Below are 26489 nucleotides of genomic sequence, written 5' to 3'. Positions count from 1 at the left end.
TAGCAGTTGTAAATTGATGATTATTTTTATTGCTGAGATTGCCCTTCAGATTGTGTATCCAGGATTTACTCTCCTTTAGTAATCTCTAGAGGAGATTAAATATCCAAAAATCTCTTTGTTATGACAATAATGGGAAATAAACCCCTCTTGATCTCCCTTAGAAAATCGGCTGTGACGGGATCATTGGATCCTCTGCCAAAGAAGATCACTGTGGCATTTGTAACGGAAATGGGAAAACCTGCAAAGTGGTGAAAGGTGACTTCAACCATACGAAAGGGATGGGTGAGTAATTTTTACACACAGGAAGACTGGGAGATCCTAATTGGACTTGAATGTTTGCGGCATTTGGCATAACCATCACCACCTTCTTTTAATGACCCCGTAATTGAATTGAATTGAATTTATTGGATTTGTATGCTGCCCCTCTCCGAAGACTCGGGGCGGCTCACAAATCCCTTGTGTTGGGGTAAAGCCTGGGCAACTGAATGGAGCTGAGTGTTTACTGGCCGGATGCCCGTCCTGTTGCCTATTCAGAGTTTTGTTCAGCAGATGTAGTCTCATTGTGTCCCAAGAGGGAAATATCTGCCTCTACCTAAGATCGAACGTGCTGATTGTGAAGCGAAAGCTCCACCTCTAGGCCACTGCACCATTCAGCTTTTGGCATAATCATGTTACGATGATAAGCCACAATTAAGCATGTTAAGATGATAAAGAGTCTGGCGGCTAAATCATATGACAACAGGTTGAAGAGCGTACATCTAATTACACTTTGCAAGTAAAGAATCCTATCCCGTCCCGTCCCACCCCATCCCATTTCATCTGAATTCTATGTTCTATTCTATTCTATTCTATTCTATTCTATTCTAATCCATTCCATTCCACTGCACTCCCTATTCTAGCTCGAGTTCTATTCTATTCTATTCTGTTTTATTCTATTCTAGTTCTATTCCATTCCACTCCACTTTCTATTCTGTTCTAGTTCTGTTCTATTCTATTCTATTTTGTTCTGTTCCATTCCACTCCACTCCACTCTATTCTAGTTTGAGTTCTAATTCTATTCTTGTTCTATTCTATTCTATTCCACTCCACTCTCTATTCTGTTCTAGTATTAATTCTATTCTATTCTATTCTATTCCTCTCTTTTTTGTCATTTGTCCCCTTCTTGGCATGTAATACTTGATTCACTACCCTACCCTACTTAAGTACAGTGTAGGGTACACTACACTACCCTACCCTAATTAAAGTAACAGGGGCTAGGTCTTTTCATTTTTTTAATCTGCTGCTGATGTTAGCTGCCTATCATTCATTCATTCATTTATTATTTATTTATTCATTTATTTATTTATTTATTTATTCAATTTTTATGCCGCCCTTCTCCTTAGACTCAGGGCGGCTTACAACATGTTAGCAATAGCACTTTTTTAACAGAGCTAGGCTATTGCCCCCACAATCCGGGTCCTCATTTTACCCACCTCAGAAGGACCCGTCTTTTTTGCTGACCCTTTCCTGCTATTTTTCTATACTTTGACTTGCGTGTGATCGCTTGATGCACATATTGTTTTGCTGTGCCATGGAAAACAAGCCACCCGAAGAATTATAACTCAACTTGAACAAAATGGGCTATTTAAAAAACACACGTGATCTTTGCCAAAAAGTAGAGAAGCGACAGGTCATTTATATATTTTGAAATGCGTTCCTTGTCAAAATGCATTCAAGTCCTGTTAGAGTCCTGGGCTCTTTTGTTTCAATTCAGATTTGCTGTTCTGTGTCCAAGTTAGCCGGTTCCCCGAAGAGGATTGTTTGTAATAGATATCCGAAAGCCGTCGCAAGGAAAATTGTCTCCTGCTGCTGATTGGGTTGTCCTGAAGAAAGATTATTTCTGCTGACTGCTGACTTGTGCAAATGTTCCCTACTGGTGTAACTAAACCTGTGACAATTCCATTCCCTCCCCCTTTCCTCCCTTCTTCTCAGTGTCCAATAGTCAATGTAAGAAGGTTTCCACCTGTGTGATGGCCAGGACAAAGGCAGTGCCCAAGTGTTTCTCGTGTAAGACGCCTTGGTTGCTTTCTGTGGTGCTGGGAGATAGATCCTCTCTCGGTGTTGGGTCTTCCTCTGTGTTCTTTGGTTGACTTCAAGGGTGGGATTCTACCGGTTCGGGCAAACCAGATGCTCCAACAATCAGCTGGGAGCTCATCGGTTCACTCTGATAATCAGCTGCGCCTACCTGCCCGCCCTTGCGCTTCACCAACCTATATATTCTCAGCTGATTTGCACAGCAGAGCGGCTTGCCGTGCCTCCGCTGTATTTCTCCCCAGCAGTAACGCGGAAGGTAAGTAGTGATGGGCGAACCGAACCCGCACAATTTGGGTCCGGGCAACGTTCAGGGTCGTGTTCGGCGTTCAGAGCTTTGACGTCACCGGCAGGTTGCTAAGGATGCCAAGGTGATCACTTCCTGGATTCCTGCCGGTGACGTCAAAGCTCCGCCCCCAGAATCTCTTCATGGGAGGGATTCCCCATTCGGGTTCGAGTTTGGGTTCGGTTTGGGTTTGGCCGAATTTTGCGTAAAGTTCGTCCAAACTTGCCGAACCCGAACACTGTTGGGTTTGCCCATCACTAAAGGTAAGTTTTCGTAAAACTCATGCACAGCGAAGCACAAGATCACGGAACCGGCAGGATCCCACCACTGGTTGACTTGAAATGCTGACAGGGAATCCTTCTAGAAGGGGAAGCTGTGGATATATTTCAAAGCTCTTTTCTCCATGTCCTTTCTTCATATGAATCTTTTCACTGAGTTCTCGGGGGTAGGGATGCACCTTGGACATTCATTTTCTGATGAATGGGGATCTCCATAATTCTAACTTTTAGCATGGGCTTAGCGATGCAGGAAATGCTTGACTTATCCTTTAGTGATCATGCAAAGTGACAATGGTACCAAAAAAAATCTGACCTATGGCCAGACCTTGCTCTAAAATTATCACAATATTCCCATGGACACGTGCTTGAATTCAGGCACTGAATTTGGCATGTGTTTATGATAGTTGCGGCATCCCGGAGTCATGTGATCCCCATTTGTGAGGCCAAAAATCAGCTGGCAAGGATGCACATGCACGCTGGAGCTGTAACATGGCAAAGTCTCGTGTGTCCTCCGATATGGCTCTGCATGCCACCTGTGGTGCCATAGGTTTGCCATCATGGATATAGGATCTCCTGCTTGAAGACCTCCACAGTCCCTTCCAACTCTGTTATTTTCTTGTTACAGTTTTCCTCCCAGGACTCCATGGCTTAAGGCAAAAAAGGCGGAATTCTGGTGTCAAGGTCTGAAGGAAACTGTTGCTCACTACCATATTTTTCGGAGTGAACACGCACCTTTGTCCTCCCTAAAAGAGATTTAAAATTCAGGTGCATCTTATACCCTGAATGTAGTTTTTTTCCCCCAAAGCTTTTTCCCCAGCCCTAACCAGGTGCTAACAATCTTCCCACCTCTTACCTTGCAGGTTCTTTCATTAATATGCTCTACAATGAATGTTTTCCAAGCCCTAAGTCTTTGCAGGGTTTTCTTCATTGCTCTAACTTGCTCCAAATATGTTTCTTTCCAGCCCTAACCAGGTGTTAACAATGTTCCCACCTCTTACTCGCTCGCAAACTCATTCATTGTTTCTCTCTGCAAAGAAGAATGTTTCCCAATGGGGAGAGACTCTATCAAGACTCACATTTTTCTCAAAGCTGAGAAATTAATTTCCATTCCATTATAAGGGTAAAAAGAAATTCAAAATTCCAGAAGTCTTTGCAGAATATTTTCCATTGCTCTACTTACTCCAAATGTTTCTTTCCAAGTGCTAATGGTGTTCCCAGCTCTTACTGGCTTGCAAGCTCTTTCATTGTTACTCTCTCCGAATATAGTTTTTTAAAAACCCTAACCAGGGGATAAAATTATGTGGTGAAGCTGACCAGACTAAGGACACTAGCCAGATTAATATCTGGTAAGCAGATTCTTTTCCCTATTTTCCTCCTCCAAAACTAAGGTGTGTCTTGTATTCCAGTGCGTCTTTCTTTCTTTCTTTCTTTCTTTCTTTCTTTCTTTCTTTCTTTCTTTCTTTCTTTCTTTCTTCCTTCCTTCCTTCCTTCCTTCCCTCCCTCCCTCCCTCCCCCCCTCCCTCCCTACTTACTTACTTACTTACTTACTTATTTATTAGATTTGTATGCCGCCCCCTCTCCGTAGACTTGGGGCGACTAATACTCTGGGCAGCTTATACTCTGAAAAATACGGTAGTTCTTTCCAGATTTCTCAGGGCAGGTTCAGCACCAGCTGGTCTCCCTCTGTGAACTTTCGCAGGGATAAAGGCAATCTTTCTGTCCCTTTTGCTCTGCTCCCTTCCCGTCATCTCAGGTGTCTCCCTTCATGTGAGCCCTGCGATATAATTTTAACGGGCCATTCTCTTCAAGCCCAGTTGTGCATTCCTGAGGCCTTGATGTAATGCAGGCGAGACCTCATAGGATTGTGTGCCAAAAAGAGAGAATTGTTCCTGAGGTAAATTGCGCACATGCGTATAATACTACAAATTAATAAATAACGAAAAGTTCCCAGGAGATTTTGGAAACCTTAATTGTTCAACCTGAAATTATTTTGAGCTAAATGGATTGGAATGGAACCTAAAAAGGACGGAGCCCGTTCTTCTATTGAGGCACAATTGTGCGTCGAAAGGAATGAACCAGATTCTACTGAAAGTTGAGAACGATTTAATTGTCGTAAAGTTTTTTAATCACAGTAAACTGAAATTAACCGATCTTTCTGGAATCCGTGCTACAATTACGGATTGCTAAGGGAGTGGCGGCTTTCCAATGGGGAGAAACTCTATCAAGACTCACATTTCTCTCAATGCTGAGAAATTAATTTCCATTCCATTATAAGGGTAAAAAGAAATTCAAAATTCCAGAAGTCTAGCAGGATAGAGGTAGTATTGTATTTGCTACATAATTGGTTAAGTCCACATCTACGTGTCCCAAAGGAGCTTCTTTTAAGGCAACTGGATTCTTTTGGTTTTTCCTTGAAAAGGTTTCACTTCTCATCCAAGAAGCCGAGAACTGAAAAAGAGAACTGAAGCAGCTTCGTGGATGAGAAGCAAAACCTCTTCAAGGAAAAACAAAGGAAGTCCAATTGCCTTTGGGGGGGGGGGGAAATCCCTTTTGGGACAACCATGACCTGGATGCCTGAGAATCTCCATAGACACACATCCACATTTACAGGAATCCCTCGCTACTTCACGGTTCATCTTTTGCGGATTCGCTACTTCATGGGTTTTCAAAAGAGCCTTAAATCCATTAAATCCATTAAAAATTTTAAATCCATTAAAAATTCATAAGATTCTTCTAGAGTACTACTGTACTCTATTAAAGAAACTGGTAGGTAGTTCCAGCTGAGAAACAACATAGAATGACTGTTTAATGCAAAGGGTGGGTTTTCAAAGTCCAAATACTCATTAAATACATTAAAAAAAAACCTCTACTTCACGGAAATTCATTTTCACAGATGGTCTTGAAACGCATCCTCCGCGAAAAACGAGGGATCACTGTACTTACTAAAATCCCATGAAGTTAGATGAAACAAACAGTGCTTAAGTGAATGTCTATAACCATTATGGCAAACCTATTATACACGTAAGAACATAAGAACATAAGTAGAGCCCTGCTGAATCAGGCCAAAGCCCACTGAGTCCAGCATTCTGTGTCACACAGTAGCCCACCAATTGTCCATGGGGATCTTGAGCAGAAAGAGAAGGCAAGACCCTCCCTTTCCCTTGACCCCCAACAAGTGGTACTCAAGGGAATCCTGCCTGCCTCAACCAACATAGAGGCAACATTTGGACATCCGTTTCAATAACCATCTATATGCTTGGCATCCATGAATCTGTCTAATCCTGCCTTGAAGCTATCCAGGCTGACAGCTGTCACAATCTCTTCTGGAAGTGAATTCCATAGACCAACAATCCCATGGGGGAAGAAATATTTCCCTTTATTTGTCCTCACTTTCTTACCTATGAGCTTTAGGGACTGCCCCTTTGTCCTAGTATTGTGTGATAGAGAAAATAATTTTTCTCTATCCACCTTTTCTATCCCATGCATGATTTTATACACTTTGATCAAGTCACCCCTTAAACGCCATCTTTCAAGGCTGAAAAGACCAAGGCGTTGCAACCTGGTTTCCTAAGGGAGGGGCTCCATTTCCTTTATCATTCTTGTTGCCCTTTTTTGCACCTGTTCCAGTTCCATTATATACTTCTTGAAGTGCGGTGTCCAGAACTGTACACAGTGTGGTTCCAGCATCAATTTGTACAGAAGGTGACACGCGGAGCCATATCGGAGGGCATGCAAGTCTTTGCCATGTTCAGCTACAGCATGCCATCTGATTTTTGGCCTTGGGAAAGTTTGGAAAAATGCACTTTCTGTTTGCCGTTGTGCTGTTTTTTGCACTCCGGAGGGTTCAGGGAAGCTTCCTAGAGCCCCAAATTGCAAAAAACAGTACAATGCCAGAAGTGCGTTTTCCGAACCTGCCAGGCTTCAGAAAGGCCTGTGCACATGCGTGGGGGGCAGTGCAGGGACTGGTGCGCATGCCTGGCGGGGGGAGAAGGGGTATGGGTAGGTACATGCATTCTAGCACACCCATGCACACCCCTTTTGCCACATGAACCAAAAAAGGTTTGCCATCACTGATCTATAAGATTTCAGTAGGCAGAATTTAATTAATTATCCCTTTATTCAAATCAGAATTGTACCCACCCACCCTTGGTACAATTGCATTTGGTTTTCACTTATAACCATGATGGCGAACCTATGGCATGCATGCCAAGAGTGGCATGTGGAGCCCTATTGGTAGGCACGCGAGCTCAGGTCAGACGTACATGTGCATGCCAGCCAGCTGATTTTCGGACCTTCTGGAAGTCAGGAAACAGGCTGTTTCCAGCTCCCGGAGAGAGTGGGGAAGGGTCATTTTTGCTCTCCCCAAGCTCCAGAGCCTTCTAGGAACATGGGGAGGGCAAAAATGGTCTTCCCCACTCCGCCCAGAAGTCCTCTGCAGGCCAGAAATGTTCCATTTGCCAACTTACGGTTGAACCGAAGTTCCATTTTCTTTTGCTCTCCCCAGGCTTCAGAGCCTTTCTAGGAGCCGGGAGGGGATGAAAATTACCTTCTCCAAACCCCTGGAGACCCTCTGGAGACCAGAAATGTCCTATTTTCCAACTTGAAAGGCTGTTTTGCCCTCTCCAGGCTCCTTGAAAGACTGAAGCCTGGGTAGAGTGAAAAAAGGGGGTGCCATCATATTCCGGGGTCGGAGGGGAGTCACATGTAGGGCCCCCCACATGGAATTATGGGTGTGGGCATGCACATGTGCCCCCGTGCCTCCATTTTTGACACATGAACCAAAAAGGTTTGCCATCACTGGCTTATAATATGGAAAAAGACTTGAAGACTCTTTCAAGTGGGACTGAGTTCTTCATTTCTCCTGAATATTGGTATTGCTTTGATGTGTCTAGTCAGTGGGTATTTGGTATAAATCTAGGTCTAGTTGGAAGACATGGAGGATCTGACAAAGTATTGCTTTTTAAAATTCTTCTATTGCTGGATAGAAATTGTACATTTAAAGGATATCTGTATGTTTGTCCTAACATTGGATGAGTTAGTTTGCTTAGCGAAGAGAATGACCAGGGGAGAATTGATAGCAGCGTTCCATTACTTGTGGGGCTGCCACAGAGAAGAGGGGGTCAGGCTATTTTCCAAGGCACCAGAAGGCCAGACAAGGAATAATGGATGGAAGCTGACCAAGGAGAGATTCAACCTGGAAATATAGAGAAAATTTCTGACAATGAGAGCGATCAACCAGTGGAACAGCTTGCCTGCAGAGGTTGTGAGAGCTCCAACACTTGAGACCTTCAAGAAGAAATTGGACTGCCATTTGTCAGAAATGGTGTAGGGACTCTTTCTTGAGCAGGTGGTTGGATTAGATAACCTACAAGGTCCCTTCCAGCTCTATTATTCTGTTATTGGTGACATGTATACTTTCAGACGGCTTTCTACCTTCTTCCCTTTGGCTATGTCTTGTTATGTTATATCACCTTATTGGTAATAATAATCTTTCGTTTGGGGTCTGTCACTATTGCTTTTTTTATTTATTCTACTGGGTTTGTATATCTCTCCAGTTACATCTGGCACCCAACAACTACTGGTCTCCAATGATAATAAAGCTAAAGCTAAGACCCCACAATAATATAACAATGTAGACTTCCAATAGTAAAGTATATATACAATGTAATTTAGGGTTGAACTGTTGGGATTTTAGTTTTCTCAAAGTTTGATTCCTGCAGGTGTTTCATTACCAAGCTATGTAACATCATCAATGCATCATTAGGACATGATGATGTTACTTAGCTTGCTAATTAAAGAAATTTATAAATTTCTCAAATACTAAAGAACATCTGTAATGGCAACTCTTCCTGCAGAAGTGGTATAAACCCTTCAAATTCCTGAAGGCCCATGGAAATAATTTGCCAGCTACGGTTTGCCATCTTAGAACATGATGTTTCAATACAATTTGAACATGTTGAATAAGAGAAAGCCCAACTTCTTGCTGCCAAGCTGTATGTTAGACAGCTGTTTGTCTTTATTATGATCACTTACATAACTGTGGTTGTAATAATACCAATTAAAACAATAGTTAACACTAAAGGCAAGATGATAGTCAGATACACTGAAATCACAGCAGTGCTGAACCCAAACATGTTGGCGCCAGATTTTTAACTCTGAATTTTCTGTTGTAGCCCTGTTTTCGGTTTTCCTTTCTGTGGTATTAAGCTATTTCTTGGGTAGACTAATGAAAGGAGAAGAAAATGAAAAATGAATGTGTAGTCAAGGTGGGGATTGTAACATAGAAAGATTAATAAGGGGAAGACAAAAGATAAAAGTAGGGTACGGTTATTGAAAGAGATACTCTATTATCATATTATTATTGATAGGAAATAGTTTGGGTAGAAACCAAATCCAAATTTTCCAGTACAGTCCCTTCCAGATAAAGAACAGAACACCAGGTCTGGGAAGGTTGACTAGCTAGGATGGGCACGATTGATTGATTGATTGATTGATTGATTGATTGAATATAGGAATTATTTTCAACTCATAGCAACCACATAGCTAGATTTTTTTCCCCATCTTAACAACTGTTCTGTTAAGTCTTCTGAGGATGCATTCATTGAATTATTTGGGAGAAATAGATGTAGTTCATTCAGTTTTTACCATAGGGTTTCATGCTTACCTTAAGCAGGTATTGCCCTAGTTTGCCACTTATGCAAAAGCATAATTTGTTGAGACATAATTTATTAAATCAACCAATTGGTTGGGCCGGCATACTACTGTTAGCCATAAATTATGACTCGCTGACCACAGTGACTGGATATGTGTGAAGAAAGAGGTCAAGTTTCCCACAAATTGAAAGGGCTGGCAAATTAGTTGAAGCCAAAAGAAATCGAAATCTCCTGCAAGGCTTTCTTAGAATAATTTTTATTCCTGGAACAAGTCGCAACAGCAAGACAATAATTTTAACAGAGCTCTAATCACACCAAGAAATCCAAAAATCACCAATTGGCCTTCAATTGTGTCTTGATTTTAGTTGTGTAGGAACTAAAATTTGAAACGTGGCCACATTCATTTTCTTCTCCTTTCGGAGTCATAATTCACATCTTTGAAATTTGTGCGGCCCAGCGTCTCACCAAATTTCAGAACGAGTGTTGGAGCGGTGAATTTCTTTCCTCAAACATTAAGGGCTGCATACTTAGCCGCAACGGCCTCTTATCAGTTTTCCTGAGAATTTACTTTGGGATATTCTGTGTCTCATATATTCCTTTTCTTGGTTGTAGGTTATATCGAAGCCACTGTGATCCCTGCTGGAGCGCGACGTATCCGTGTGATGGAGGACAAACCTGGCCACAGTTTTCTGGGTAAAGAGAGAGTGAGAAACGGAGGGATCTGGTTGAAGCATAGCGTTTGAAACAACATGAGTGGGGCTTTGGAAAAGAGAGGGGGGGGGTTGAAGTTAAAGATTTTTATTTTATTTTATTTAATATAATTTTTATTGACATATAAAACAACAATACAATTTAGAAAATGTTAAAAACAATATAAACATACAAATACAGTAATACCTCATCTTACAAACGCCTCGTCATACAAACTTTTCGAGATACAAACCCGGGGTTTAAGATTTTTTTGCCTCTTCTTACAAACTATTTTCACCTTACAAACCCACCGCCGCCACTGGGATGCCCCACCTTTGGACTTCCGTTGCCAGCGGAGCATCCATTTTTGCGCTGCTGGGATTCCCCTGAGGCTCCCCTCCGTGGGAAACCCCACTTCTGGACTTCCGTGTTTTGTGATGTTGCAGGGGAATCCCAGCAGGAGAATCCCAGCAGCACAAAAACGGGCGCTTCGCTGGCAATGGAAGTCTGGGGGTGGAGTTTCCCAGCGAGGAGCGCCTCAGTGAAATCACAGCTTCGCAAAAACACAGAGGTCCGGAGGTGGGGTTTCGAGGACTTCAGTGTTTTTGCGATGCTGCGATTTCTCTGATGCTCTCTTCGCAGGGAAACCCCACCTCCAAACTTCCACTGCCAGCAAAGTGCTAATTTTTGTGATGCTGGGATTCCCCTGCAACATTGCAAAAACACAGAAGTCCGGAGGTGGGGTTTCCCATGGAGGGGAGCTTCAGGGGAATCCCAGCAGTGCAAAAACGGGTGCTTCGGCTGGCAAAAGGGGTGAATTTTGGGCTTGCACGCATTAATCGCTTTTCCATTAATTCCTATGGGAAACATTGTTTCGTCTTACAAACTTTTCACCTTAAGAACCTCGTCCTGGAACCAATTAAGTTTGTAAGACAAGGTATCACTGTATAAAGGGTAAGGGAAAGGAAAAGGAAAAATAAAGAGAAGGGGGAAAAAGAAAAAGAATAAAAGAAAGAAAGAGAAAAGAAGAGAAAAAAAACACAGCACACCATTATTTTCTTTGTTTACATTTCTGATAGTTCGAAAAGCAGACTATACATATATCATTATTGCTTTATCTATATGGTCAACTATTTACGCTTTTAATATCTTATTTACAGTTATTAAATGTCTCTATTGTTTATTTGTTTATTCAGTTGTTTCTAGCCATTTGTAAAAGTTTTCCTATATCGTGTAGAAAACTTTTTCTTGTTTGTTTTGTAATTCGAATGCGAACCTGGACATTTCAGCACCATCCATAAGTTTATTAATGACCATGTTATCTGTTGGGAGAATTTTATCTTTCCTAATATGTGCGTAGGCTAGTCTAGCTGCAGTTATTATGTGGATGATAAGGTAGTAGTTTGGTTTTGGGTATTGTCCTCTAAAAAATCCTAATATTTTTTTTATTTTTTATGTCTCATACAAATACACAAATATACCATCTCTTAACCATTAATTAACATTTACCTTATCTTTTCTAAAATTGATACATAAAATATATGATCGGCATTGCTCTTTTACTATTCCATATCTTTCCCTTGTTCCACAACACCCCCCTCCTCTCTTTCCCCTTTCCTCCCTCCTTCTCTCCTTTTACACTTTCTTCTTTCCTTCTCTCCTTCACCTTTCCCCACTCCTCCCATCTTATCTCCCTTCCAACTCTCTCACCTACTCTTATTTCCCTTTCTCCTTCTTCTTTCCCCCTCTCTCTCTCCTTTCTTCTCCTCCCCTCCTCTCCCTTCCCACTCTCCATTCCCTCCTTTCATTGTTGTGTTTGATGGTTTTCAACTCAGTATAGTTTTAGGATGGGCTTCCGAGCAACACCAATTCCCCATTTTTAAAACAGAAGAGTTTATTTCATTGACCATCATTATATCTCGAAGACTTTTACTATTGGGATTCCCATCATTCTCATCAAAGAAAACATTTGGAGGTAATTTAAGAAAGAGGTCTTGGAGAAGGAGGCCAATGGTGGCTATAGAAAGGGTGTCCAGCTAGGATGGTCTGCTTTTTGCAAATCAGTTGTCAACTTACTTTCTACATTTAGATAAACAATGATCCTTTGTCTAGTTCCCAAGTCCAGTTGGGTTCTTGGCTAAGTTGTGTCCATTCAAATAAGCCCCTCTGCTTGGCCTTTGGTGGCCCTGTGGTTATTGTATTATAGGAAAAACTTTACCCACAGCTTGGAGTTTGATTCTGACAAGTCTCAAGTTTGACTCAACCTTCTGTCCTTTGGAGGTCAGTGAAGTGAGGACCCAGATTATTGGAGGCAATATGCTGACCTTTCTAAACTGAAAAGCATGATGGAGCAGTATATAAGCTTAAATACTATTGCCAGCGTCCGGTGAAGTCCCACAGAGTTGGTCTCCTTAGGATCCCATCGATCAAACAATGTCAGCTGGTGGGGCCTAGGGGAAGAGCCTTCTCTGTGGGGGCCCCTGGCCTCTGGAATCAGACCCCCCTGGAGATTCGCATTGCCCCCACCCTCCTTGCCTTCCAAAAGTGTTTAAAAACACATCTTTGCCTTCAGGCCTGGGGACATTAGATCTTCCCCCCTGACCAACGAATGTTGTTAGTGTGAGTATTGAATGAATGCAAATGAATGTTTTAAAGTAGAATTTTTAAGAATCTTTTTAGTATATTAATTGGATAAATTGTATTGTTATGTTTATGGTATATGCTGTGAGCCGCCCCAAGTCCGCGGAAAGGGACGGCATACAAGTCCAATTAATGTTCTGTCGGGCTCTCTGGTAGAATCCTCCCAAAAATTCACAGGTACAAATTTCAGACACACACACGTATGAAAAGTCAAAACAATGTTCTTTATAATGAAAATTCACTTAAACTAAACCCTCTTTTGGTATAGCAAAGAGCACTCGTCTCCAAACAAACTGGTAATTTATACAAGTCCCTTATCAGTCCTGTGATACTTAGCTTGCAGCTGTGAGGTAATTCAAAGTCCTTCTTTCACAAAGTGAAACACACTTTGCTCTGGTTTAGTTTCAAAGCAGGAAAAAAACAGCACACAAAAAGTCAAAGTCAGTAAAGCAGTCATGAAACACAACAAAAGATCAGATAATCCTCCATAATGGCCAAACCCACAGACTGCTATTTATAGCAGCCTCACTAATTACCACAGCCCCACCCAACCACTGGTGGCCTCATTTTCTTTTATAATAATCTCTCAGTTGTTGCTGCCTATGCATCGCTCTCCGCATGTGTGGCTGTATCATTAACTCTTGTTCTGAATCCAAGGAGGAGCTAGATAATTGATCTCCTTCTGAGCTGTCTGCCACACTCTCCTCCTCCCTGTCACTCATGTCTTCTTGGTCAGAGGAGCCTTCATCATTAGATTCCACCGGGGGCAAAACAGGCCTGCAGCATGTGGATGTCTCCCCCACATCCACAGTCCTTGGGGCAGGAGCTGGGCCAGAGCTAACCACAACAATTAATAAATAAATAAATAATAATAACTCTCCATTTCTGCCCGTGATGTTTGGCTTCCTCGGCTCTTGCTTAGCTTTACGAAATTAGTCACGTATTTGGCGTTGGTGATTCTGTTCAGTGTCGTCTGCCTGCTTTCGAGCCTTTTTTCACATCTACATGGGTTAGAAATTTTCTTTCTGAAAACCCCCAAACAAACGGGGTTGCTCAGGAAGCTGCCGGGAATGTTCAGTATCACATTTTTGCAGGATCTCCTCCAAAGAAACGGATCGCTGCCAAGATTATTCAGTGCCTTGCCTATACTCCACCGCTTTTAATTCTCCTAGTACGGCAGGCAGCATTTGGAGCTAAAACGTCTCCGTTTTTTCTAGGCTCCAACATAGGGGTGGGGGAGTATATGCCGGTGCTCTGCTATCTTGCAAATCTTTGGGATTTTTGAAAAAATTGTGTTTTTTCTTAACTGGATTAATTTGGATGATTAGATTAGATTAGATTAGATTAGATTAGATTAGATTAGATTAGATTTATTGGATTTATATGCCGCCCCTCTCCACAGACTCAGGGCGGCTCACAACAATAGCAAAAACAGTACATAGTGACAAATCTAATATTTACCAATCTAATTACAGTTTTAGGTTAAAAAATTCATAAAAGCAACCCCAATATATATAAAAAAAACAAGCACACAATCAATCATGTTTCAATTCCCCCATGCCTGATGGCAGAGGTGGGTTTTAAGGAGTTTCCGAAAGGCAAGGAGGGTGGGGGCAATCCTAATCTCTGGGGGGAGCTGGTTCCAGAGGGTCGGAGCCACCACAGAGAAGGCTCTTCCCCTGGGTCCCGCCAGACGACATTGTTTAGTCGACGGGACCCAGAGAAGGCCAACTCTGTGGGACCTAACCGGTCGCTGGGATTCGTGCGGCAGAAGGCGGTCCCGGAGATATTCTGGTGCGGATGAAGTATTATGAACTAGATTAATTTGGATAGCTGCTACCAGTTGAAAATTGTCAGATATTGGTTGGAATGAAGACAGAAGTAAACAAAAAAGTCACTCATATGATATCTAGAGAGTGATTCTTAGTCTCTTTCTAGTTTTGCCTACTTGTTGATCAAATGTTGGTTGCCAAACGTGATTGCTTTTGTTGTTGTTGTTTTTTTTGTTTTTAACCTGTTTGTAAGCTTGACTGTTCACATTAAGCTTCCGATTCCTTTAGGGCTTCACGCTTCTGTCAGATCAGCCTCAATGCATTGAAATTATCTCATCTGTCTTCAGGTTTTGTGAAGCAGATCTTTCTTTCGAAGGAGAAGAAATTAGCGTGTGTTGATAGATTCATTTTTACAAAGCAGCTGTAGCTGAGTTCCTGAAAGACAGCTTTTCTCTCTCCCTCTCTCTCCCCTGCCCCGATGACTACAGAAAATTTGCTACCTGTATTTCAGTTCAGGCAATCCTTGACTTACAACCATTTGTTTTTGTGACTGTTCAAATATGTTTCACGTGTGGTGTTAAAGTCCTCAGACCTACAGGGTGCATTCCAAAGGTAATGCAATTGGGGGTTTTTTAAGTAATTTATTGAACAGATTTGCGCAAATACTTAAAATTCTTCAAAGTACTGTCCTTGGGCCTCTACACATTTTTTTCCAGTGACTCTGCCATGACCTGTACGCACCCTGGAAGACGTCTTTAGGGACCTCTCACAAGGTCTTCGTCACTGCTGATTGAATCTCTTCTATGGATGAAAAACGGGTTATTTTCAGGGCTGGGAACAAAAAGAAGTCTGCTGGGGCGATGTCAGGACTATGGGGGGGGGGAGCGTTGGCACCTGGTGTTTGGCTAGGAACTCGCGGACTCATAGCATGTTGTGGCAAGGCATGTTTTTCGTCAATAGAACAGATCCAATCAGCCGTGACGAAGACCTTGTGAGAGATCCCCGAAGACGCCTTCCAGGGCGTGTACCGGTCATGGCAGAGTTGCTGGAAAAAATGTGTAGAGGCCCAAGGACAGTACTTTGAAGAATTTTAAGTGTTTGTGGCAAATCTGTTCAATAAATTACTTTTTAAAAAAACAATTGCATTACTTTTGGAATGCACCCTGTATGGCACCACCAAAATTTATTTATTTATTTATTAGATTACTATGCCTCCCCTCTCCTGAGACTCAGGGTGACTTACAACAAGTAATATACACATGATAAAAATCTATATAAAATTACAACTAAAAATGCCCATAGTTAAAAAACCAACCAAACAGATTCAGATATCTTACATTGTATATTCATTCATTGGGTGGGGCAAGATATTAAAATTTCAGTGGTCCCAGGCCTGTTGGCAAAGATGGGTCTTTAAAACTTCATGGAAGGCAGGAAGAGTGGGGGCAATACGGATCTCTGGGGGGAACACGTTCTATAGAGCCGGGCCACCACAGAGAAGGCTCTTCCCCCAGGCCTACCAGGTAGTCATTTGGCTAGCATCCTTAGTCTGGTCAGCTTCAGGATATTATTTTATCCCCTGTTTAGGAATGAAAAAAACTTATTTGGAGCCAGTAGCAATGAAAAAAAAAGCCTTCAAAGACTTAGGGCTGGAAAAAACATTCTTTGGCGAGAGTAACTATGAAAAAGCCTTCAAGCTGGGAAGATTGTTAGCACCTCATTAGGGCTGGAAAAAAACCTTATTTGGAGCAAGCAGCAATGGGGAAAAAACCCTTCAAAGACTTAGGGCTGGAAAAAACATTATTCGAAGAGAGTAACAATGAAAAAGCCTGCAAGCTGGGAAGAGCTTAGAAGATTGTTAGCACCTCATTAGGGCTGGAAAATAACGTATTTGGAGCAAGTAGCAATGTGGAAAAAAGCCTGCAAAGACTTAGGGCTGCAGAAAACATTATTTGGAGAGAGTAACAATGAAAAAGCCTGCAAGCGGGGAAGAATTGGGAAGATCATTAGCATCTCATTAGGGCTGGAAAAAAAAGCTTTGAAAAAGCCCCATTTAGCGTATAAGACATACCCTAATTTTCAGCCAGAAAATACAGTAAATCCATCCATTCCCCCACCATCCAGTTAAAGCTGAAGAAACTTCTTGGCTGAGAAGTGAAACATATTCCAAGAAAAACCAGAAAGTTGTCCAATTGAAAAAGTGCCTTTGGGACAACCCTGAACCTGGATCACTAAGAATCTCCACAGACATTAACTGTGGCAAAGAAGTTTGCAAAATGGAGCAAAACTCACTTAACAACTGCCTTGCTTAGCAACAAATTTTGACCTCAATTGTGGTTGTAAGCAGAGGGCTACCTATAGCTATAAAAAAATTAAGATTTAATTGGATTTGTATGGCAAGGAGGGTGGGGGCAATTCTAATCTTTGGGGGGAGTTGATTCCAGAGGGCCGGGGCCGCCACAGAGAAGGCTCTTCCCCTGGGTCCCGCCAAACGACATTGTTTAGTTGACGGGACCCGGAGAAGACCCACTCTGTGGGACCTAACTGGTTGCTGGAATTCGTGCAGCAGAAGGCGGTCCCTGAGATAATCTGGTCCGGTGTCATGAAGGGCTTTATAGGTCATAACCAACACTTTGAATTGTGACCGGAAACTGATCGGCAACCAATGCAGACTGCGGAGTGTTGGTGTAACATGGGCATATTTGCTTTGTCAGAGTCTTGCAGCAAAATGGGGGCACGAATCCAACCCGAAAAGGAGAAAAATTGCAAACTCAAAAGGACAATTTCCTGCCACTGTAACTTTAATAAGATCTGAGCTTTGTGCAAACGCTGCTGGGTTTAACCTTGGAGTGATGGCTGGAGAAAATTACATAAAGTTTAGATGAAGTATGCGTTATTTTTTTGTTGTTTGTTTGTTCTGGATTGGACCAACACGCTCTGGAAATGAACCTGGCTGCTTCGTGTTGAATTGATGCTTGAGCGAGTTCCTTTCCACTTACTTTCATCCCACGCTGCCTGGTTTGATGGATTTTTTATTTTTTGCAAATTATTTTGGACAGGAAATGCCTTAAACTTCGGAGGTATCCAGAGCTGGAAAGAATGTGAGTTGAGAGAAAGAGTGGAGAACAGGCTGAGAGGGTTGATTCCTATTCGGAGCAGGGTGGGTGGGAAGAAATTGAGTCTTGACTAAAGTTAAATATGGAGAAAGGCGGCTTGAAGACTAGCAATGACCAGATTACCTACGGGACCATCATCTGCCTCATGCATCCTAGCGGCCGGTCAGGTCCCACAGAGTCGTCCTTCTCAAGATCCTGCCAACTAGGCAATGCTGTTTGGCAGGGCCTAGGGGAAGAGCCTTCTCTGTGGCGGCTCCAGACCTTTGGAATCAACTCCCCCTGGAGATTCGTACTGCCCCCACCCTCCCAGTCTTTCGTAAGGCCTTAAAAACACATCTCTGCCGGCAGGCATGGGGCCATTGAAATTTTAACATCTCCCCCTGGCCTATGATTGAATGTTAGGATGAATGTGGATGAATGGTTTTAAATATATTGGGGTTTTAGAATTAAAATTATATGTTTTTTAGCATTGCAGTTTTTAATATGTTTTAATATTAGATTTCTCTGATGCTTTGTATTTATACCCTGTTTCCCCGAAAATAAGTCACCCCCCGAAAGTAAGACGTAGAAGATGTTTCGTTTCACAGCATTCCCGAACAGAACATATACAGTGTTCCCTCGATTTTCGCGGGGGATGCGTTCCGAGACCGCCCGCGAAAGTCGAATTTCTGCGAAGTAGAGATGCGGAAGTAAATACACCATTTTTGGCTATGGACAGTATCACAAGCCATCCCATAACACTTTAAACCCCTAAATTACCATTTCCCATTCCCTTAACAACCATTTACTCACCATTATTACTGGTACTCACCATTGAATAAGACACTTAGTGATCCTGATATTTATAAACATAATTATTTATTAACAATAATTTTTATTATTATTATTTATCTGCAAAAATTATTAGTTTGGCGATGACGTATGACATGATCGGGCGGGAAAAACCGCGGTATAGAAAAAAAACCACGAAGTGCTTTTTAATTAATATTTTTTTAAAAACCGTGTTATAGGCTATTCGCGAAGTTCGAACCCGCGAAAATCGAGGGAACACTGTATAACATATATTTGAAGAAAGTATAATTGTTGTACATTGAAATAATGGTACGGTAGTAGTGAGAAATTCTTGATAGGATTCATAGTTTGTCTGGTTATGCTGGTTTGTGATGACAACTACTGTGCAGTATATAATAAATGTTCTTTTTTTGTTGTTCAGCAATAAATGTGAATTCTTCTTCATTGAAAAAAAAATAAGACATCCCCTGAAAATAAGACCTAGCAAATCTTTGGGAATTAATTAATGTAAGACGCTGTCTTATTTTTGGGGAAACGGGGTATGTTGTGAGCCACCCGGAGTCTCCGGAGATGGGCGGCATAGAAATCTAATGCATACATGCATACTTACTTACTTACTTACTTACTTACTTACTTACTTACTTACTTACTTACTTACTTATTAGATTTGTATGCCGCCCCTCTCCGCAGACTCGGGGCGGCTAACAACAGTATAAAGACAATGTAAACAAATCTAATATTAAAAGTAATTTTATAAACCCCAATTTAATGAACCAATCATACATACAGACATACCTTGCATAAATTTTATAAGCCTAGGGGGAAGGGAATATCTCAATTCCCCCATGCCTGACGACAGAGGTGGGTTTTAAGAAGCTTACGAAAGGCAAGGAGGGTGGGGGCAACTCTGATATCCAGGGGGGTTGGTTCCAGAGGGTCGGGGCCGCCACAGAGAAGGCTCTTCCCCTGGGTCCCGCCAAACGACATTGTTTAGTCGACGGGACCCGGAGAAGGCCAACTCTGTGGGACCTAACTGGTCGCCGGGATTCGTGCGGCAGAAGACGGTCCCGGAGATATATACATACATGCATCCACCCACCCATCCATCCATCCATAAATTCCCATGAACTTCCTTTAGAATTTTGGAAGCTCCAACCAAATACACAGGAACCGCATAGAAAGATGGCTGGCTGGCTGGCTGGCTGGCTGGCTGGCTGGCTGGCTGGCTGGCTGGCTGGCTGGCTGGATGGATGGATGGATGGATGGATGGATGGATGGATGGATGGACGGGTGGACCATTTGCTGAGGAGACTCGCTTGAATGTGTGGCCTGGAAGAGTAAGGAGAACTCTACTGAAACCACTCTGCCTATCTGATTCTTTGCAGCGTTGAAAGATTCCAGTAAGAAATCCATTAATAGCGACTGGAAAATCGAACTTCCCGGCGAGTTTCAGATAGCGGGGACAACCATTCGTTACGTACGACGAGGTCTGTGGGAGAAGATGTCTGCCAAAGGACCAACCAAAATACCACTTCATCTTCTGGTAAATTGCCTTAACTGTTTGTTGTATTCTTGGGGAGAGCTGAGTCTTAGCGTTCTGACTTATTTTCTTTCCCTACTCAACAAAAACGATTTACCAGTTTAATGCCAAAGAGATGGAAAATGTCTCCAAGTAAAGTGATGGAAGCAGGAGGATCCTGGTCTCTGTTTCCTGGTTAGCCAAGTCCTTACCAAATAAGTGACAGGTGACAAAATAACAGACTTGGAAGGGATCTTAGAGGTCTTCTAATCCAACCTCCTTCCCAAGCATGTGCATGTGACTCCGTGCATACGCACACGTCTGCCACATATGCCCCACTAACCTGTGCATTTCAAAAATCAGCTGGCTGGCAGGAGGTACACGTCCACCTGTATGGTGGAGCTGAGCTGGGTGACAGCTTGTGTGCCTGCAGAGAGGGCTCTGTTTACCAGCTGTGGCATAGGTTCACCGTCACGGCCCTATACCAGCAGTAGGCAAAGTTGGCTCTTCTATGACTTGTGGACTTCAACTCCCAGAATTCTAGCTCAGGAATTCTGGGACTTGAAATCCACATAGAAACATAGAAGATTGACGGCAGAAAAAGACCTCCTGGTCCATCTAGTCTGCCCTTATATTATTTCCTGTATTTTATCTTAGGATGGATATACATGCTTGTTTATCCCAGGCATGTTCAGCTACTGTGGATTTACCAACCACGTCTTCTGGAAGTTTGTTCCAAGCATCTACTCCTCTTTCAGTCAAATAATATTTTCTCACGTTGCTTCTGATCTTTCCCCCAACTAACTTCAGATTGTGCCCCCTTGTTCTTGTGTTCACTTTCCTATTAAAAACACTTCCCTCCTGAACCTTATTTAACTCTTTAACATATTTAAATGTTTCGATCATGTCCCCCCCTTTTCCTTCTGTCCTCCAGACACTACAGATGGAGTTCATGAAGTCTTTCCTGATACGTTTTATGCTTAAGACCTTCCACCATTTTTGTAGCCCATCTTTGGACCCGTTCAATTTTATCAATATCTTTTTGTAGGTGAGGTCTCCAGAAATGAACACAGGATTCCCAATGTGGTCTCACCAGCGCTCTATACTGTGGGATCACAATCTCCCTGTCATAGAAGAGCCAACTTTGCCTACCCCTGCTCTATACTATTTCAGACAAATGGCTGTCCAGCCTCTTTTTGCAAACCTTGAGCACCCACGACTTCTGGAGGCAAGGCATTCCACTGGTTTATTGTTCTCAATAACAGGACATTTCTCCTTAATTTTAGGCTGGCTCGCTCTTCAATAATCCTCCGTCTATTTAATTTATATTTTACTATGTGTAAAGCCCTCTCTGTTGGTCATAGGCTGTGTTCCCAGTCTAGATTGCAGGCTGCAATTAAACTGGGCCAGTCCCCAAGTGAACCATCCTGAGCTCATTAGAATGCATGAGATATAAATATATAACATTTAGGATCGCATCCAGAGCTAGGGTTTTCATTAAAAGGGCTTTTTGTGATGTGATGTCTTGTCACTGTGCAAAATTTATTGTTTGCTCTTTTGAAAACTTGGCCGAGAAACAGCTTTCAAAATAATAACAGTAATAACCAACAGAGAAAACATTACATAAACCAATCCAGGTGCTTCCCAGATGTGGTTTTAAGTTTTCTTTCACAGAATTCCAGGGCACCTTGGAAGGGTGGCATAAAACCCCTTTGGAAAGTCCAGGCTGTTGTGATTGTTTCAGGAACACGTTGCAGCAGCAGTGGTGGCAGAGGTGGGCTGCTAAGGTAGAACGGTGATGTGTGCTCGCCCCCATGGCTCTGAGTGCTAGTGGAGTCCAGCACAATTATGCTACTGCAACTGGGCAGGTAGTAAAATCGCGTGCGGATCACACATCACCATTCCACCTCAGCAGCCCACCTCTGAGTGGTGGGTTTATTTATTTATATATTTATTCATTTGTCCAATACACGAATACATAGGAAGAAAAATAGACATGTAGTAATATATATAAGGGTAAAAGTGAACTTAGAGGAGAGGATATATGAAAGAAAGAAAATATATATGATAAGTGAGAGAAAGGAAAGACAATTGGACAGGGGACGAAAGGCACACCAGTGCACTTATGTACGTACGCCCCTTACTGGCCTCTTAGGAACCTGGAGAGGTCAATCGTGGAGAGTCTAAGGGAGAAATGTTGGGGGGATTCGCTTCGGTTCTGTCGAACTAGCAGTTCCTGAATCAGTTGCAAAGGTAAGTGAAACCCACTCCTGCTCAGCAGGGTCTTCACTTGAATTCTTAAGGAATAAGAAGGGCAGGTGAGGACATGTTTCGGGCTGCAGGTGTGCATTGGAAAGGGAGATCAGATTTAAGCAGCTTGCTTTTCAGAGGAGCTTCCGCACATTTCCCCCGCACATTTCCCCCGTGCCTGGTGCTTGTAGAATCAATTCTCTGAGAGCCTTAAAACATCATCACCTCGATGAAGGTAGGATGACCTCTTTGTCAGAAGCCAACGAGGAAGAACGAGAAAGCGTAGGCAAGGAGTTGCACCGTGGAACCGTTGCACAAAATTACTTTCAGATGATCCGTTCGTTTTTGCAGTCTCGTTTCCAGATTGAGAGGCTTAAGAAGTTTATGTTATTTTTTTCTCTCCCTTTTTTAATGGAACTTGCCTGAAATGCATTACTGTAAAGTATGTTTCTTGGAGAAATGAGTCTACAGTGAGGTATGTTTCAGACCTCCGCTTGGCAACCGGGGCGTCCAAGGAAGGCAGCCTCCTTTTCAAGCCGTCCAGCGCAGTTATTCGCATCTCGTTTGGTGAAATGAGGGCAGGGTGGGGCCTGGTGTCTTGAGCTGGCTGGCTGGTGCTGGAGCTTCTTGGATCTTGCAAAAAGCTCTCAAGCTACAGCTCCGTTTGTCTGGTTGCCTGATCCCTGGCTCCCGGCACAGACTAATAAAGCTCCTTCTGCAGCCACAGATGTGTCGGCTTTTCTCTCGCCCACCCCCACTCTGTCTTGCAAAAGATATTTGTCTCTTTTCATGCAAGCCAGCAGAACACATTTTTTTAAAAAAATATATAAAGGCCAAAAAAGTTCCTGCTTTCATAAGAAAGAAAGGGGACGCAGAAGCAGAATTCGCCACAGGCGTTCACAAACACAGGCCTTCAAACTGAACCTCTGCCTTTGGGAAAGGCATTTAAGCACTGATCCATTTGCATGCTATAGGGGTCCAACCTGGACCTGGATCAAACTTGGAGTGTATAGTTGTCAACCCCTGGTCTCTTGACATCATGGGCTGGAACAGCTGGCTGGAATCTGATGCACAGCAAAGAGAAGAGAGACCGAGTGGTGGCTGGGAACCAGATTTCAAGTGTTTTAACCAGGTCAAGCCAAACTGGAAACGTCCTCTTTTAATGGGGGGTTACTTTTCTATACATCCCTCAGGTCTTCTCAAGTAATTCAGTAGACTGGTCTCTCTCTTGCGTTGAGAGTTGAGGGGAGGGCGGCACGGCCAGCCGAAAATCAGCTGCCCCAGTGTGCACATGCGCACTGGAGCTAATCTATGGCAATGGCTCCCATGCCAGCAGATGCGAGTGGCACGCATCCCATAGGTTCGTCTTCATGGGTGTAGGGTTTCCTGCTTAAGCAGAGTGTTGGACTAGAAGACCCCCAAGGTCCCTTCTAACTCTGTCTATTCTATTCTATTCTATTCCTATTCTATTCCTATCCTATCCTATTCTATTCTAATTCTGTAGACTCAATATCTGGCCTATTAGTAGCCATCCTGCAAACAGTCAGATGGCTGGTCCTAAAGGGGACATATTCATAGAAAATGCATATTGTATTTTCACAGAAATTGTCCCCGTGTTCACAGAAATTGTTCCCAAATTAAATACAACAGAAGGAAATTAAATGAACATATGGGGAACGATCTTACTAGCTTGACTGAAATTCATGTTTCATTAAATCAAATTTTTGTTTTTGTCCTGGCTCTAATTGGCTTCTTCGGTCTGACCTCATCCGCTCTTTGAAGTGCATCCTCAAAACGTCACTCAAAGGCTAAGAGGGGGTGTCACGGTTCCCAGTTGCAGTGCGAGATCTTTTCCATCAAAGCCAGCACTTGATTTGTCTCGTTCGGAGAGGAGAAAGCAGTTACAGATGGCTTAGATGAATTGGAAAAGTTCCGTACTTCGTATTAGATCATTATAGATCATTCTCCGGGTCCCGTCGACTAAACAATGTCGTTTGGCGGGCCCCAGGGAAAGAGCCTTCTCTGTGGCGGCCCCGGCCCTCTGGAACCAACTCCCCCCGGAGATTAGAATTGCCCCCACCCTCCCTGTCTTTCGTAAACTACTCAAGACTCATTTATACCGCCAGGCATTGGGGAGTTGAGATATTCCTTCCCCCTAGGCCATTACAAGTTATGCATGGTATGTTTGTCTGTATGTTTGGTTTTATAATAAGGGTTTTTAGTTGTTTTATTATTGGATTGTCACATGCTGTTTTTATTGTTGTTGTTAGCCGCCCTGAGTCTATGGAGAGGGGCGGCATACAAATCCAATAAATTATTTTTATTATTTATTATTTATTATTTATTATTTATTATTTATTATTTATTATTTATTATTTATTATTTATTATTTATTATTTATTATTTATTATTTATTATTTATTATTTATTATTTATTATTTATTATTTATTATTTATTATTTATTATTTATTATTTATTATTTATTATTTATTATTTATTATTTATTATTTATTATTTATTATTTATTATTTATTATTTATTATTTATTATTTATTATTTATTATTTATTATTTATTATTTATTATTTATTATTTATTAGACTTGTATGCTGCCCTTCTCCCAGGACTCGGAGTGGCTCATGCACTTCTATAGTCATTTCAGTCTGTTGAATGGCTCCTCAATTCTTAATTGCACCTGTGCCATTTAGCAGGGTAGAAGGACTCTGCGCCCTGCCTGCTCCAATCCAAAGTAGACAAGCCCAGTTCCAGCAACCGTTCTTTGTATGTTTTAGCATCCAGTCCCCTAATCATCTTTGTTGCTCTTCCCTGCACTCTTTCTAGAATCTCAACATCTTTTTTACGTCGCGGTGACCAATTTGATTGTTTATAAATTAGCATCCAGAGCAGGATATACTATAAAAGAAAAAAGAAGACCACGAGACAACCTTACACAGCTCATTAAACCCTAAATTCTCAAAAATGTCTCAAAGGCTAAGAAAATAACAGCTTCAAACCAAAATTGTTTTTCCAAATTGGTACTCTGGTTGTGCAGTGAAGTTCAGTTGCTCAGTCTTAACCATATCAACTAGGAAAAAATGGGAATTGCAAACCCAGCACATCTGGAGCACACCAAGTTTGGAAAACTGATCTAGAAGTTGATTAATGATTCTTCTTTGCAAAGGGTCAATTAGCGCCCCTCCCAACTGATGGGCTATGGAACGAGAACAAGGTTGGGGAGTTATTAACTTCAAAATATGCTATTTTAGCATTCCCAGCTGCATAATCAAAGAATTTGGCTTGTGTTTCCCTGATTACATGCTGCTGTTTGGTTTTTAGGAGTGTTACAGTACTATTTCGAGTTACAGTACAATCAGTCTTTAGAAAAATATAAAAACAAAACATATCCAAGCAACTGAGCTCACAGTGAAAGAAACCTTGGTGGATGGGTGTGTTGCCTTAGTCTGGAAAGAGAGATAGGTATGTTCAGGTTTTTGTGAAACGTTTTGTTCTCCCTAAAATACTCACATTGCCAAATTGTAGACGCTTTCTTCTTTTACTTCAAAGTTTCAGAAATGCATTGCTGTGATTTATGGTTTGGAAATGTTAATCCCCCCCCCCCAATCATATCAAGTGTTTTGATGTTAATGTCATCTTCATCACCCTGCCCAAATAGAGGGCCAGTTTGGTCTAGTGGTTAGGGCACTGGGCTAGAAACCCGGAGACTTTGAGTTCAAGTCTCATCATACACATACAAACCAGTCACTATCTCTTGGCCCAACCTATCCCACGGGATAGTTCTTGTGGGTAAAATAGGAGGAGGGAAGAAGGAGGAAGGTGACTTCCTTTAGTTACTTGTAAAAAAAAAAGGAAGAAAAAGGAAGACAGGTTACAAACAAATAAATATGTATTTGTTCTTTCAACCAGGTACTGTTATTCCATGACCAGAACTATGGGATACACTATGAATATACCATCCCTGTGAATTATTCTACTGAAAATAGAAGTGAGCCAGAACATCAGCAGGAATCGCTGTACATATGGACTCACAGTGGATGGGAGGATTGCAATGTACAGTGTGGAGGAGGTAACGTTCATTTATTTCTCCAAAGAGTTGGTACGCCTACTCAACTAGCTGGAATTGTTAAGATGAATTCCACTATTTATAAACTGCAGCCAAATGAGTCCTAAAATGCTGGGAATGAAAATGTATGCAAGTTTATATATTATATTATATTGTATTATATTGTATTGTATTGTATTGTATTGTATTATATTATATTATATTATATTATATTATATTATATATATTATATATATTATATTATATTACATATATTATATTATGTTATATTACATTAGTGTATAATATATATATTATATACACAATATATATAATGTATACTATAAGGCTGCAGGTTCAAAT

General features: G+C 41.9%; 1 protein-coding gene across 2 annotated transcripts in view; it reads left to right on the top strand.

Annotated features, from left to right (window-relative positions):
- ADAMTS17 (ADAM metallopeptidase with thrombospondin type 1 motif 17) overlaps positions 1-26489 on the top strand; it is a 178116-nt gene that overhangs the window by 120970 nt on the left and 30657 nt on the right. The window contains exons 15-19 of one of the 2 annotated variants that reach the window (XM_070762584.1): positions 162-282; positions 1972-2046; positions 9900-9980; positions 19683-19840; positions 25991-26150. In XM_070762584.1, coding sequence (XP_070618685.1) covers positions 162-282; positions 1972-2046; positions 9900-9980; positions 19683-19840; positions 25991-26150 — 595 coding nt within the window. The remainder of the gene's footprint in view (positions 1-161; positions 283-1971; positions 2047-9899; positions 9981-19682; positions 19841-25990; positions 26151-26489) is intronic. The other variant, XM_070762585.1, reaches the window with a different exon arrangement.

This window comes from Erythrolamprus reginae, chromosome 10 (assembly GCF_031021105.1).
Source record: "Erythrolamprus reginae isolate rEryReg1 chromosome 10, rEryReg1.hap1, whole genome shotgun sequence".
Classification (NCBI taxonomy): Eukaryota; Metazoa; Chordata; class Lepidosauria; order Squamata; family Dipsadidae; genus Erythrolamprus; species Erythrolamprus reginae.
Note: the sequence above shows the minus strand (reverse complement) of the source record. Positions and strands in the feature narration are given on the sequence as shown.